The sequence below is a fragment of the Typopeltis vanoorti genome, chromosome 2, assembly GCF_054136105.1.
Source record: "Typopeltis vanoorti isolate ZY-2024b chromosome 2, IOZ_Tvanoo_1.0, whole genome shotgun sequence".
In the NCBI taxonomy this organism is placed as follows: Eukaryota; Metazoa; Arthropoda; class Arachnida; order Uropygi; family Thelyphonidae; genus Typopeltis; species Typopeltis vanoorti.
This window is the reverse complement of record NC_143550.1, coordinates 55,811,071-55,826,480: the sequence shown is the minus strand read 5'-3', so window position 1 is coordinate 55,826,480 and position 15,410 is coordinate 55,811,071. Positions and strand designations below refer to the sequence as shown.

The 15,410-nt window shown below is 34.0% G+C and overlaps 1 protein-coding gene across 1 annotated transcript in view; it reads right to left on the bottom strand.

Annotated features, from left to right (window-relative positions):
• Positions 1-14,815, bottom strand: part of LOC150109050 (uncharacterized) — a 55,690-nt gene extending 40,875 nt beyond the window's left edge. Inside the window, exons 1-3 of the mRNA XM_090405121.1 lie at positions 14,651-14,815; positions 14,492-14,535; positions 14,302-14,367 (exon numbers count right to left, since the gene is read on the bottom strand). Coding sequence (XP_090261247.1) covers positions 14,302-14,367; positions 14,492-14,535; positions 14,651-14,719 — 179 coding nt within the window. The 5' untranslated portion in view covers positions 14,720-14,815. The remainder of the gene's footprint in view (positions 1-14,301; positions 14,368-14,491; positions 14,536-14,650) is intronic.
• Between the last annotated feature and the right edge of the window lie 595 nt (positions 14,816-15,410).

Below are 15,410 nucleotides of genomic sequence, written 5' to 3'. Positions count from 1 at the left end.
TAAAGAATTCACAGTTCCAATTTTTGGAGCCAATAAAATTCAGAGACCATGGTAACTGAGTAAGAATGCTAAGAAAACAAGGCTATGAAGGGACTGCTGTTGAGATTCCCAAAAGAAATGCAAGTATGCATTCAAGAAAAAAAAAAAAAATTAATTTATATTTTTAAAAAAATGATCTTATTATAAATACAGTAAAATATATGACTATTTTAATTTTGGCTGGCTATAGGCATTTAAAATTTTTTTCTGACAGTTTTTATTGCCAAATACTTAGGCAAGCTTATGCTTTGGCCTATGCTTAACAAAACTCTGAGAAGGCAGCAGAATGAGGTGGAAAAGATCAGGAAGTGTATACTTAGGACATCAAGAATGCATTAGCTAACAGAAGTTGGACAAATCTTCTCACGCTTATAGTGCTATTTCTTGTAAACACGAGTCCATGAGAAAGGGGGGGGGGTATGCCTAAAATCTTGCATAATGTATTCTTTCTAGTAGAAAACTGCTTAAGAAGCATCTCCATGAAATCCCAAAATTCATAATAGGAAGTTAAAATTAGTTAGTGATGGTCAAGTCATCACACCAACTTATTTACTGACAATGAACTGAACTACTTCCGGCAACTCATTTACTACTCTCTGCGCAAAGACATGCTGGTCCTCACATTCTTTCTAACCACTTATGCAGTTCTAGTGGTGATGATCCCTTGTTCTTTCTCTTGTCATGTATTGCATAATTTCTACATCTTTCCTATAAAACCCCTTTAGTAACTTATTTCTATTATATTTCCTCTTTTCCACCTATCAGCCAAATTATGTAACCCAAAAATCTTCAGATCTAGCCTCACAGGGACACTTCCAAACTTATGAGGTCATCTGCCTCCTATCACTTCTTTATCCTCAAAGACACAGAAAATCACACTGGTTCACACATGATCCTATTAAAGCCTTAGAAAGAGGGATTAACTTTATTTCTATGATTTATATTATGATTATTTGAACTATTGTCAACTCAATATTGTTGACCCAGATCAACTTCTTGAAGTTCAGTTCAATCAGCTTATATACAGTATACAACAATATACAGCTTGAGGGGGGTCTAAAATCTATGATCTGCTCCTTTTTCTGTCTAGTAAAACTCTTACTCCAAATATTTTTGCTGAGAAAAGCATAAAATTACACCTGAAACAAAACAAATAGAAAATTATCTTTTGCCCAAACAGCCAGTCAAATCATCCTAGGATCTCTATATTACCATTATTAACAATATAGCCTTTTCACATAATAATCATCCCCTAATTTTATTAGTGTACAATTAAACAGCCAACAAATTCCTGTAGACTACTACTACTAATCATCACCTGCATTCCCCTTAATTCTGCTCCATGTACTACTCTAATTGCTATTAGCAACCCACTTATACATTGCCATTGCTTCAGTTTACCTAGCATGCCTTCACAAATTTCAGCCATATCTAACTCAATTGTCACTATAAAAAATTAGTAAATTACTAAGGCAAGACTTTCACAAAGCCATGTTCTTCCCAATGTATTCACGCTACAGTGGATTCCATCTAGCGTGGAATGTACTTTTTATATTAAAACTTATAAATTAATGTCAAGGAGAAAGGGAAGATGAAATCGTTGGTGTTCTGGGAATGATGGCTTTAAAACCCATGATTGTAGAACAATGCTTCTGCTGAGTCTATTTCTATTTAGTATAAAAAACACTGACATACCAAATTCTGGAAACTCCTAAGAAAATTTATTGCTGGAGCAAAACTTTAATCTTTCTAGGATAGTGTTCTCATAGGTGGCATATCTACAACTATTTTTTATAATCCCTTATCAAAGGTATAAATATAGTACTTGAAGTTATTTCAGGCTTTCAAATAAGCAGAATGGGAGTCTCACACTAGGCAAAATATCATTATTACCTACAGAAGAAACAATGCCACAGCCTATAGGCTGGAAAGTTGAAAGCTATCCACTCAGCCAAACAATCAAGTTCTTCTGTAATCTCATTTATAAAGAAGAGTCTTTAATGCTTTGAAGAAGAAATGATGGGACAAATCATTTATAAAATAGCCTAATGGTGTGTTATAATCAGAAAGTTGAAAATTCTGTCACACCCAAACTTAAACACAAAAACCTCATACAATGATAGGTAGTTGGACTCATTCCATTTTTGATTAAATATTTATTAGCCATTTCTCATGACAGTCCTAATGATGTCATAACTGTTCCCGGTCTTCAGCAAGTTTATTTTATCCTATAAATTGTTTAATTCTATATCCTAGTGTAAGAAAAGTTTGCACATGAAGTAACTCTGTGACTACAGCTACTTGCATTATATACAGGCTAGTGACTTTACATCAATTGCCTTAGTATTTTAATAAGATGATGCACCTTTTTATGCTTATATATGGGAAATATGATTTCTGCATTACTTCAACCTTCATGTCTTCAAGATCTGGCTCCCACTGATGAGAAGTCAACGAAGGTCAAAACTGGTCTAGGTAGTGGCCCTTTCCATAATGCTTAGCATTATACACACACCTGAAAGGGGATGTGCTTTGTATTATGGGATACAAAGGCAATTGATATGAAATTGTTAGCCTCTATATACAAGTAGCCCAGTCGTGAAGATACTATACATGCAAACTTAGTTTGCTTACACTTGGATAAAGGATTAACCCAAGAATAAGTTCTTGGCATCTTTAATTTATAGTATAATCAAGTGGGAAAAAACCCTTCAAAATAATAATTTAAGTTTTTTATATGTGGCAGTAATAATTTGCTTAAAAAAGGAATCAATGAAAAGCTGTATTGATAATGCAAGATCTGTTTCTTGTATAGAAATGAACTATAGGTTTAATTCAAAAGAGATTAGCATATTCAGAGGGAAAAAGAAGAAATGCCACACTTACTAACAAATGGAATTCAAATTTGTAGTTGCCAAAAAAAAATATTGCCAATGTGTCACTAGTCTAATATCAGAAACCCTGAAAATTTTAAATTGGGATAATCACAGAATCTCCATGTGGTCTACATATTCTGTATATGCCACAAAGTATTGTGAGTGGGTTAAAGAGTTTTTTTTTTTTTTTAAATACAGGTATCCCTCGATTAACGTGTTTAATTAATCCCTCAATGTTACTGCATATATCAAAATCGCGTTAATCAAATCTAATAATCAATGGTAAAAAGTACAATTCGTCCCTGATCGATTACTGTACTAATAGCTCGTTTTATATGGTACTCTTTTAGGAAAGATAAAAAATTAATGCAAAGTAAATGTTTAATAAATACTTGTACCTACATTAGTTACTGCATTTTTTTTTAATCAAAAGAAGTTATAAAGAGTCGTTTGAACAGTTTTAGTTTTTTTCTTATCAGCATAAATTCTATGATAACAAGCAAAATGACTCTCTAGACCTTGGCAAACAAGCATTCTTCGATTAACATCTGGATCCATATCTATTACTTGCTGCTTAAGTGATTCTAAACTGCGAAATATTCCATCCAGTTCTTTGACTGTTATTTCCTTTGGAACCTCATCTTCACATTCCATTTGTTCGTTGTCTTCATATGTGCACCGTTCAATTTCAAGAAGATCGTTGTTACTGAAACTTTTGAATTTGAATCCAATAATTCTTTAACATCTTCTGCATCAACACCATCAAAACTGAGGTCTTCACCAATTGCAACGATTTCTTTGACCACGTTGTTCACAGGATTTTGAAAACAACCTAAGTCATTAGCACATTCTGGCAGAAGGTTTTTCCAAACAGCTTTCATGCAACTAGAAGACCCTTGCTCCCACGAGTCACGAATGTTCTCAATTGTGTGTTTAATGTTACATTTTTTCCAAAATTCGTGGAGAGTAATTGCATTTTCTCCTGTTGTTGTTTCTACTGGCTTTGAGAATGTCTTTTTAAGAAAACAGGCATTGAAAATTGCAATGACTCCCATGTCCATAGGTTGTAACAATAATGTATTTGGTGGGAAAAATAAAATTTTCACACATTCTCACACAGATCATTAAGAGAATTTGGATGACCATGAGGCTAGCAGACTCATGGCAAATTTAAAGGCGCATTAATCAAAACTCTTGCCACGTATATCAAGAGATTGCCGCAATTATTTTCACCGCGATAATCAAATCTGCGTTAAGCAAGGGATACCTGTGTATATATATATATATATCTTTCTGTATTTTTTCGTTTTCATATAGTCTGGAAAGCCAGCTCTAGAGACCAAACATGGAACTCCTTCATGTCACCTGAGACCTCCAAAATACAAGGCAGTGGTCTCACAAAGACCAGGACATCCAAGAATCATCTATAGATTACTCAAGTGAGGAAGAACATGATGCCCGAGATCTTACAAGGTGAAGTGGAAATGGCACTGCGGGAAATGAAGAATGGAAAGGCCCAGGAGAAGATGGAATTATGGTAGACTTCTTAAAACTGGGAAGAAGCCCTGTCATCAAACAGTTGAGTAAACTCTTCAATAATGCCTAAAACAGAGAAAAATTGGAACAATTCACTTCTAATATTAATTTTTAAAAAGGGCAATAAGGAAGAAATTAAAAACTACAGACCTATAAGCCTACTCCCCACCATATATAAAGTTTTCACAAAAATTATAAATAATAGAATAAAATCTAAACTAGAGGGAATGCAATGCTATGAACAAGCTGGATTTAGGAAGAATTACAATACTTTGGACCATATTCACACATTAAGACAGCTCATTGAAAAATCAATTGAATACAATAAACCCTTATGTTTATTTATATCTATATAGACTATGAAAAAGCATTTGATTCAGTTAAAACAGCTGCAACACTAAAAGCACTTGAAACCCAGGGAACTGAGAAAAAACCATATATTGAAACACAAACATATTTACAATAATGCAACTTCTGTAATTAAATTATATAAAAACAGTGAAAAGTTTCCAACAGAAAAAAGGCATCCGGCAAGGCGACACCATATCTCCCAAATTATTTACAGCTGCACTAGAGGAAGTCTTTAGAAGCCTTGATTGGGAAACAAAAGGAATAAACATAAATGGGGGAAGGCTGCATCATCTGAAATTTGCAGATGATATTGTCCTGATAGCAGATAATCTTGAAAATCTGGAAGAAAGGCTAAATCAGCTAAACGAAGAAGAGAAATTGGATTAAAAATAAATAGAGAAAAAACAATTATAATGATGAATAAATACATAAACCATAGAACTATCAAAGTTAAAAACCATGAAATAGAACAAGTTACTTCATATGTATATTTGGGCCAACTGTTATCCTTTGAGGAGTGCCAAAGAAAAGAGATTGAACGAAGAATTCACCTTGGATGGATGGCTTATCAGATGACATCCCTATGAGTCAAAAAGGAAAGCTTTCGACCAGTGCATACTTCCTGTCCTAACATATGGAGGAGGAGAAACATGGACTTTAATAGAAGCCCTAAACAAAAAGCTGAGAACAACACAACATTGCATGGAAAGAAGTATGCTAAAAATAACATTTTTTTTTTTTTATCATACTTCTTTTTTTGATGTTTGAGATCTTTTTTTTGAATGTTTGAGATCTTATCCAGGTGTCATGGATATTGTAAAATACATTAAACAGGCGAAGTGGAGATGGGCTGGCCATATTGCCAGATGCAGTGAAGTGACGGGAGATGGACTAGAAAAACAACAGAGTGGAGACCAATGGATGGAGCAAGACAAAGAGGAAGACCGAGAAGAAGATGGAGAGATGAACTGGAACAAACTGCATGAGTGAGATGGATGGGAGAAGCAGAAAACCAAGTGATCTGGAAAATCATGGGGGAAACCTTTGCCCAGCAGTGGACAGAACCAGAAGGTTGAAGAAGGTGGTCTCACAATGTGCAACAAAATTCATCTCCTACCTAAAGACATTGCAAACATTCAGCATATTAGAGAATGGTTACATTAATTATTCAGCACAATGGTACTACAGTTTGAAGTCAGTATATATCTGCACTTCTCAGATGGTACATTCTTCACAAAATGTTTTCACCACCCTGATCACCTCTCACCAACTGAAGGGAAATATGACACGTCATTCACAATCACATCTTCCAATGAAATGATTGTTCTGATCCTCACATGCTACTTAAAATACACTCACTCTCTCGAAATTCATTTTTCTTATACCAAAAGATCTACATCTTTTCATTCTGATCTTTATTAGCATAATTGAAATCACTCGTAACGTTCAACCCTTCCTTTTTTTCACTAACCCAAGTTGCTTATGCATTTCTTCACCACCACCGTCCACATTCCCCGGCAATAACAAACTAAATTTCTCTTCTTATTAATTACCTCACCATATTGCCTCAGAACCACTGCTACCATTTCCCTTTTGCATCTCCACTTTCTGTGGACACTTCCCTTCTTTTGTGCTGTCTATCCTCAAAAAAAAAAAAAAAAAAAAAAAAAAAAAAAAAAAAAAAAAAAAAAAACATCATATCTTTTGATTTCTATTCCCATCAGGATATCATCCTTATCCAACTATAGTCTGTCTACAGTTGAGAGAACTGTAGCTGGCAGAGTGCAAAAGTCAATTCATGTTAAAGGGAAGAAAAGAATAAAGGATGTACAAATTTGTCACCAACATGCAAACTCACGTTCTTTATATATAAAATTTTCCAACTGTTATACAAGCCAAATAGTTACCACTTTAAAAACTAGAATGTTCATAAAAGAAGAGCTAATTTTCTGACATGTAACAATAAATACTCATCCCATGAAACAGATTGATTACCCTATTATCGGAATGGATTCATCTTCTGCCACATGCAGAAGTGTCAGGGATCTTCTCATCTGTGGTCGAACTACCGTAGCCCCCCCCCCACCCCCCCACCGCAGATAGCGAACCCCCATCCACAGGTTCGCTATCTGCTGTCAACTTCAGTCCAAAAATATGGCTGGGTGTTTATAGAAACTATGAAAATTTTGCAAGTTGACAGAGCTTACAAGAATACAATCCCCAAGTTGCCTTAGGTACTAAGGCAACTCGGGGATGCCAAGGATTGTATTCTCATAAGCTCTCAGGTCAACTTACGAAACTTTAATAGCTTCTACAAATTTTCGGCTTTAAAATAATGTTGGATCTAATATCCACTTTGTCTATGTAATTTTACATCTGCAAAATGAAGCCGTATGGCTCTTTCTTTTAGTAATAGACAATTCATAAATTTTAAATTGCACACCATTCTGAGTAGCTAATAATGACCCCAAAGCACAAGAGTAGTGATGCTGGTAATTGGAATATGTGAAAGAGATTCCTTTTAAGTGAAAAAAGGTGAAAGTTCTCAACTTCATAAAATAAAATAAAAACATATGCTGAGGTTGCTAAAGATTCCATTCACAATCAGATACTTTTATTACAGTATATTGTTACAATTGTTCTATTTTGTTATTAGTCATTGATGTTAATCATCTCTTACTGTGCCAATTTATAAATTAAAAACTTGATCATAGGTAAGTTTGTATAGGAAAAAGCATAACATTTATAGGGTTCGGTACTATCTGCGGTTTCAGGTATCAGCAGGGTGTCTTAAAATGTATCCCCTGCAGATAAGTATGGGGGAAACTATTGTATGTTTCACTTATTTCAACAATTTTTGGGCAAATAAACTTAAAACCATCTTCCTTATTTCTGATACTCCTGACATTTGCAGCAATTCACTTTTAGGTCTATGACCAGTCCTTCATGTGAATTATTGGTTGCAATTCCCCACACCTGCTCATGCCCAATTCCCTTACTTATCTATCCCCTTATTCACTACTGCTTGCAACATCCACTCTTCCTTATACTGTCATAATTTTGAACAGATTCAGACTACATTTAATCACTGATGTGGGGAGCAGTATTGCTTAACACTACTCAACAATAACTATTTTGTACTTTTCAATATCTACACTGCTAAGCCTTAATCCTGTCATGTGTGCTTGTACTGCAATTCTTTTCAAATCATACAGAAGATGCTCAATAATTTGGGATAAAAATTCTATAAAAAGATTTCCATGTAGACAATTTATGTTATTTGTAGAATGAATGCTTCTATACTAATTGTTTCAATGATGCATTTAATGTCTGGATCAGAAAACCAGAATCCAAGGATATGAAACATACAAATCACAAAAATCAACTTTAAAAACTTACAAGTCAAACAAAATATGTAAAATACTAAAAAATCATACAAATAAAGGAGATTACATCCTTTTGCCAACATCCATGGCATAAATGCAACATAAGTAATATGCATCTTACAGACATCCAACACCAGATGCCAGAATCATCTGCTGTGTTTACTAATCTCCAAATTCCATTTCACCTTTCCTCCAAAACTCCTTATGCAATCCAGCTACCCAAAGAGTGAAGTCACCTTCTTGGTGAATTACTATCCACAACTGACTGGCTATCCTTTTTTCGAATTCCAGTAATCAAGCTAGATGAATGGAAGTATTTGTTATAAACAATGATCTGATGCAAACCATAAATCGACCAACCCAAATATCCAATAATACTCTCCAATCTCCCTGATCATTCAAAAACAAGTTCTTCAATATAATAGATGTCACCTGTCTTCTTGGTAAAATTGTACCATAATTTTGTACAAGCTTCCACTCTCACACAACATTCTCCCCCAAACTAATTCTAGTGGTGTTGACTTTGGCACTACACAGGTACCAAGTAGGACCTGAACTACTTTCTGTGATCAGACTACTGCTTCCACTCTTCTGTCTCAAACACCTCTAAGCAAGTTACAGAAGTTCTCGCTGCCGTGAAGGCTTTCATACCCATTCCATCCATTTTCGAACAAAGGGTTTAATTACTAGACATTGCATAACTAATCCTATCCATAATTTTGTTGATGACTATACACTCCTTCCTACTATTTGACAAAACCATGCAATACTCAAATATCCCAAGCTTCAAGATCTACAACTAGTATCTTAAATACCAATTTCCATATTCTTCAAGTATTGTGAGGATAACCAGGTCACCTTCAAATGCTAAGAAAACAGGTTTGTCTTCTTTCTCATAAAAGGAAGATCAACCTACCTTCCATAATACACAAATCACCAGACAGGATTAGATCCACTCCCCCTCCCTGGACTAACATTTACCTTTAACCATTCCCTGACAAAATCCATCAACAGCTTCCTTGACCATTTCTGCTCAAGATGCTACTTTTCACCCATCCAGCTACTAACTCTATAAATTGCAAACCCATCCTTAGAATGTGTTCACATGTCTAACTCAGTGTTTCAGTTATTAGGAAATCCAGACAAAATAGATAAAATTAAGATTTAAAGAAAGGCAATTAGAAAGTTCAGAATTGTTTATACCATTAGGAAAGCAACAGAGAAAGATTTTTGGCAAAAGGAATTCTACATAATGATATGAGATAATAAATATACACAAATTTCACCTTCAAGACAAAAACAGTTTTAGAAAGGATAAATGGGAGAGTGAGATGGTAGTGATAGCTGCAAATGCTTTTCGTTAAGAAAAGTAGATGCAGCTTTGCAGATTACAATCACTTTATTTAAGAGTGAAATAGTGCATATTTCTGAAGTAAGAATTTACTCTTCTTTGTATATAAATCACTTGCTCTTTAGATGGCGGATTCTTTGCTAAGCCATATGTAGCATACAGAATAGCAGCAGTAAGATTTGCTACTCAACCTGAGAAACTCACTGTTACTACTACTACCATGTTTGGTGTAATATCCTATAAAGCAGCTAATCTGTAAAACCATTTTAAACATTTGACCTCTGTCCACCTTTAAACCTCCAGCTGACAAGGTGATATGTGCATCAAGCAATAAAATTCATCTTTCACCTAGTGGTGACTAGCACCAGAGGATTCTACCTTGATCCTTGCCTGTATTGGCTGACTTATGACAGTTATGCTTGCTATATAGAGAATATCTTCAGAGCTGATAGCTAGTCAATCAGCTCATGAGACATTATTAATTATAACAGATACTAGAGGTTCTTATCCTGAAATGAGAAGACTTCAGCAGAGAAAAAAGTTGGTCAATTTGAATGGCTAGGATCAAAAAAGTTGATTGAATTTAGCTTTTTAACAAGTTATAATGTATATCAGCAATAATGTATATAGCCTCACCTATGGACTGTGTTAATGGTGAATTTGCACTTGTAACATTAAAAAAAAATACACATACTATACTTCAATACCAATACTTAGTCTTTGAGTTCTAAGTCAGCAGTTACATGGTTTAATGTTAAATCTGGTGTCACACAAGGATGTACGTCATTCCCCTCTTTTATTCATTATCTATATAGATCACATAATGAAGGAAAGTGATATTAACCACGCTACCGGCCAAGACGTCTATAGACGTTCACTTTATCATGGATGCGAAGTGCTTATTAAAATTGTAATACCATTGTTATAACAATGAAATATGTGATGGATACGAAGCGTATGCGGATGCGTATTTGATCCGCAACGGCCGGTAAGGTGGTTAAACCTGATATCAAAACTGAAAATGTTAATCTCAGCTTTTTACTTCATGCAGATGATGTAATACTTCTAAATAAATCTGGTATAAGTCTGCAAGATTCCTAAATTGAATAACTGTTGTAATAGATATGGTATGAAGGTCAGCAATAACAAGACAAAGACAATGAAAATAGGCAGAAGCATTGAAAATATATCAACTGCATTGCGAATAGAGAACCTATAGAACAAGTGAAACATTTCAGCTACTTAGGCATGATTTTTATTGAAGATGGCAAATTAAATATGGAAATTGACAACAGAATCAACAAAGCTGGTATGGTGGGAAGTCAACTGAATAAATTCATATGGAATAAGAGAAAAATTAGTCAAAACACTAAATTAGCTGTATACAGCACAGTGTTCAAGCCAATTTTAACTTATGGATCTGAGAGCTGGGTTAGAAATAAAACACTTGACCAAAGACTACAGACCACAGATATGAGAGTCCTGAGAAAGATTAGGGACATGAACAGATGGCATTAATGGTAGATAACTTGCATAAGTTATCATATTAAAAACAAGGATATTAGGAAAGAACTTGACATTGTTAGCATCCAGGAATGTGTTAGCAGAGCTAATCTCAAGTGATATGGTCACTGAAACACAATGGGAGAGGAAAGATTAGCAAAACAAGTGTTCTCTGCCAGGGTGGCAGAAAAAAAGACCCAGAGGAAGACCAAAATATAAGTGGATTGATACTGTAAAAAGTGCCTTAAAAGACAGAAATATAAGATCTGATAATGTTGGAGGGAAAACTGTAGATAAGAAGTTAGTAATGATGTAAGTTTTTCATGTAGTACTATCATATCTCGTACACCCTCTTGAGGATACATGTCAGGAATTTGATGATGAGATATATATATCATGAGTTTTCAGACTCCTTAAAATATATATATATAAATAAACAAGTAGACACAAGAAAGTTTATAACTAAAGTAAGCCAAATATTTTTATTTGAAATTCAAAACCCTCAAAATTCTGGTCTAGTGTAGCATGGAGTCTATATGGAACACAAAAAATTTTCTGTCAAAGACCCATCTTTTACATAAATGCCATTTTAAGATCACTGTTAAAAAAAAAGTATTAAAGGCATAGTACTACACCACCTAATGTAAACTAGAATGACATCAAAACATTTGGACAGGTTGATCCTTATTAATTTTAGGCATCTTTTCAAATCAAAAGTATCAAACATATCCATTTTACTACACCAATTTAGCTTGTTGCTTTACTCTTTCGAAATCATTGTTATTTTACCTTTTTCTGAACTGTCAGTTACAATGAAGATCATGTTTCAGGCCAAAATACTTGGTTATATACTTTTATAATAATATAGGAACATGTAGACAACATTTAATAATCGATAAACAGTACTGCCAAAATGCAGTACTGGATATGGTCAAGTACTCATATTTCAATACTATAATGATATAACCATATTTTAGAAGCTAAATATGTATTGCTATAATATATGTTAGCTTTTGTTCATTTTATTATTTTTTTTTTCAACTTGCATAAGAGGTACTCATCACTTGAGTACCCAATGAAATTAATATTTTGCAGTACAATTCTATGTACCAGTTAACATAAAAATAAGTTCAATTTCAGCCATCTTATTACATCCTCATGGAGTACTAGCACTCATTGCTGGAGGCCACTCAATGCCAAACCATCCTCTATTACCACAGTTTATCTGCACTTGTTCTGTCTACAGAATGCTACTCACATCTTATTTAATTTAATTAAAATGAAGAATATAAAAGAGTGATAATAGCATCTCTTAAATTTTTAACTCCACTTAAATCACTTTTTTCAGGTGAGTGGTCAACTACTTCAAAGACTGGCTTCTGCATGTATTTTTACATACATACAACTGTCTTACAACCAAGATCAAAAGATTATTCTTACAAGTTAAAAGATTAATTAAATATGGAAATAGACAACAGAATCACTTAGTCTTTAAGTTCTAAGTCAGCAGTTAGAAATAAAGGAAGTACAGGAAGATGGTTTAATGTTAAATCTGGTGTCACACATACATTTCAGTTAGTTAAATGTCGAATTAACTACCTAAACAGCCATACCATCCATATTATTCCAACTATAATGGATACTTTGCATCCATGTATTTATTGACATGTAAACACATCAAGGCCAGTAAGGTGGTTAATTGCAATATGATAGGATCTAATAATTTAACTGGCACATTTAGGATAGCCTATGAAATTAAAAATTGTGCTTTCACATTTAATAATAGCCACAGTTAGTCATATACAGGAAAGTTGTGTTCATCACAGCTCTGATTAAGAATGAATTCAAGGAATAATGAACTCCACTCCCATTAACCAACTGTAAGTATCCCAGAAGAACAAAATATTTCTTTAAATCTTATACAGCTAATTTAAGTTGGTAGATCTAGTTTCTCCTCTAGCTTCTGAAGTGAAAACAAGGATTTATCCTTCGAAATCTTAATTTTTAAAATATCATTGCCCAAACACAATTTTAATTTTTGTGCAGAGTAAAAATTTCCATGTTTTAATTCATAACCATTATTTCAAAAATAACTGAAAACAAACTGTCCATCTAACAAATGATCTTGGCAATACTTTGTCACATTGCAATGCTGATGTACAAACTAATGCAAGTAAATGACCTGAAGATCAAAAGTAATTTATTTGCTTACAACTGTAGCAAGATAAGTGAAAATTTTCTCCCCAATTCAGTTTAAATTCTCTTATTACCTTTTGGAAAACATTATTATAGTTTGATATTTCTTCTCCAAGACTATGAAATATTTAACCCAACACTTCTGTTTAACTGAATCTAATACTTTTTTTTATCGTTTAAGAAAGTGCAAATCACTGTATGTATGTGAATTGTTGATTTTTAAAATAATTCAGATAGTAATGTGAAAAATGTAAAGCTTATTCAGAAAAACAATTCTGAATAAGGATAAAATATGTAATCCTTGCTGAATCATGAGGATGATAGTCTGGGTGCTCATCTGGACTTAGGATGTCATCCACTCCAAAAGATTTAGACTAGATGCAAGCCAGCCATTTTATTATTCAAGTAAAATCCTTTAAGGCAATTACATTTCCATCCATTATCATTTGCTAACACCAGTGGTATAGTAACAAAGCAGCAAATACATCTCAGTATCATGCTTGGAAGTGGGGGCCTTTTAAATTATTGGAGAACGCAAATTTTCTTTTTGTTCCCCAAACGTACATTAAACAACCTCACCATACCACTGGCTGACACCGTTTACAACATCCTGAGTCACTGTCAGAATTGCAACTAACATGATGGTGATAGGATACAAAATTTTGTCGACCTCCATCTATGTCTAATCACGGGATGAAAATGAGATGAGACGAAGACTTTTGCAGCTTTCGTTTTAGCAAATTTTTGGTTGACACAAAAAAAAAAACTCCGGATAGACTCGGGTAAATCTTCGTATTTAGATTTACTATATAGAAGACGTTTGAAGATTTTGCTTATTTTATATATATATATATATTGATTTATATTGATTTCTTCACAAAGAAGATTTAAGTAATCAGAATTTCAAAACCTACGCCAGAAATGACTGTGCAATTTTAATATGACAAATCGTTCATTTTCATCATCAAATTTCTATATTCATAATGAGGACAATTATTGCAAGATACCCACACGAGCTAACCATTAAAACTACGCCATATTTGTACTCGGATTTGTTACTGACCTGGCCTCGTAAGCTTCCAGCAACCTGATGTCCAGGATATTTTCCTCGGGCTCCCAGGTGTTATACCTAATGATGAATATAGTGGATGGATAAGTAATATTGTCGAACATTTCAAATATAATTTCTTGAAATTATGATTGTGATTAAAAAAATACAATAATCATAATATTCATGTATAAATTATACTCACTTAGGACTCCAGCCTTTCCACTTCACTAAGTATTCAACACGGCCCTAAATTAAAAATAAGGCCAAACAGTCGTCTTAGGCTAATTGTAACTTCTTACATACGTTCAAAAAAATATATGCAATAACCACAAAAGCAAAATACGTCGAAATAGCGATTTACCTTTCGAATCCGTTTTTTCTGTATGCACTCTGCCGCAAAAACTCTCTCCCCTACAGACGACAACTCCATGGTGTGTAACGCGGTAAAATTTTGGAAGATCGCTTACGTACACCACCCACGGAAAGGGCGGAGATCTCGACACACAATCAAGCAACCAGCAATTCCGACGGCTGCCAACAGCCGCTGATGGAGCTAGGGCATGACGTCCCAGAATTCCCTGTCGTTCACCAGCATTTCATTGGCTGTACACAGTTGAGACCTGAACCATTAGTGAGCCGCTCTGCATAGGTCACGTCGCATTTTTGAGATAGGGAAGAAACGCTGATGACGCACAGCAATGTAAATCCCTCTGTTAATTTGAAAAACTCATTTAGGAAATTTTAATTTGAAAATGCATCGTGTTTAATAAGAGTAGTAATGTGGCGCGTTTTATACACAATACTAACCGAAATGATCAAAGAATATTATTTTATTAAATGGACACTCACAACACGAACCAGTTGTGTTTTCTGTTATTAGTAATATAGAACAGAGCCTTTTTTCATAATGAAAATATCTATAGATCTGTGTTAGATTAAGGTTAAATAAATTTAATCATCATTATAATGTTTTATACAAATAAAAATGGGTGGGAAATAATGCGACATTATTTTGAAATATGATTTGATCCGCGCAATTTGGGATAGTTTGTAAGGTTCACCGTTTTTTCGTCCTTACCATACTCACAATGATGCCTATGAAATAATCGAATTTTACCAGC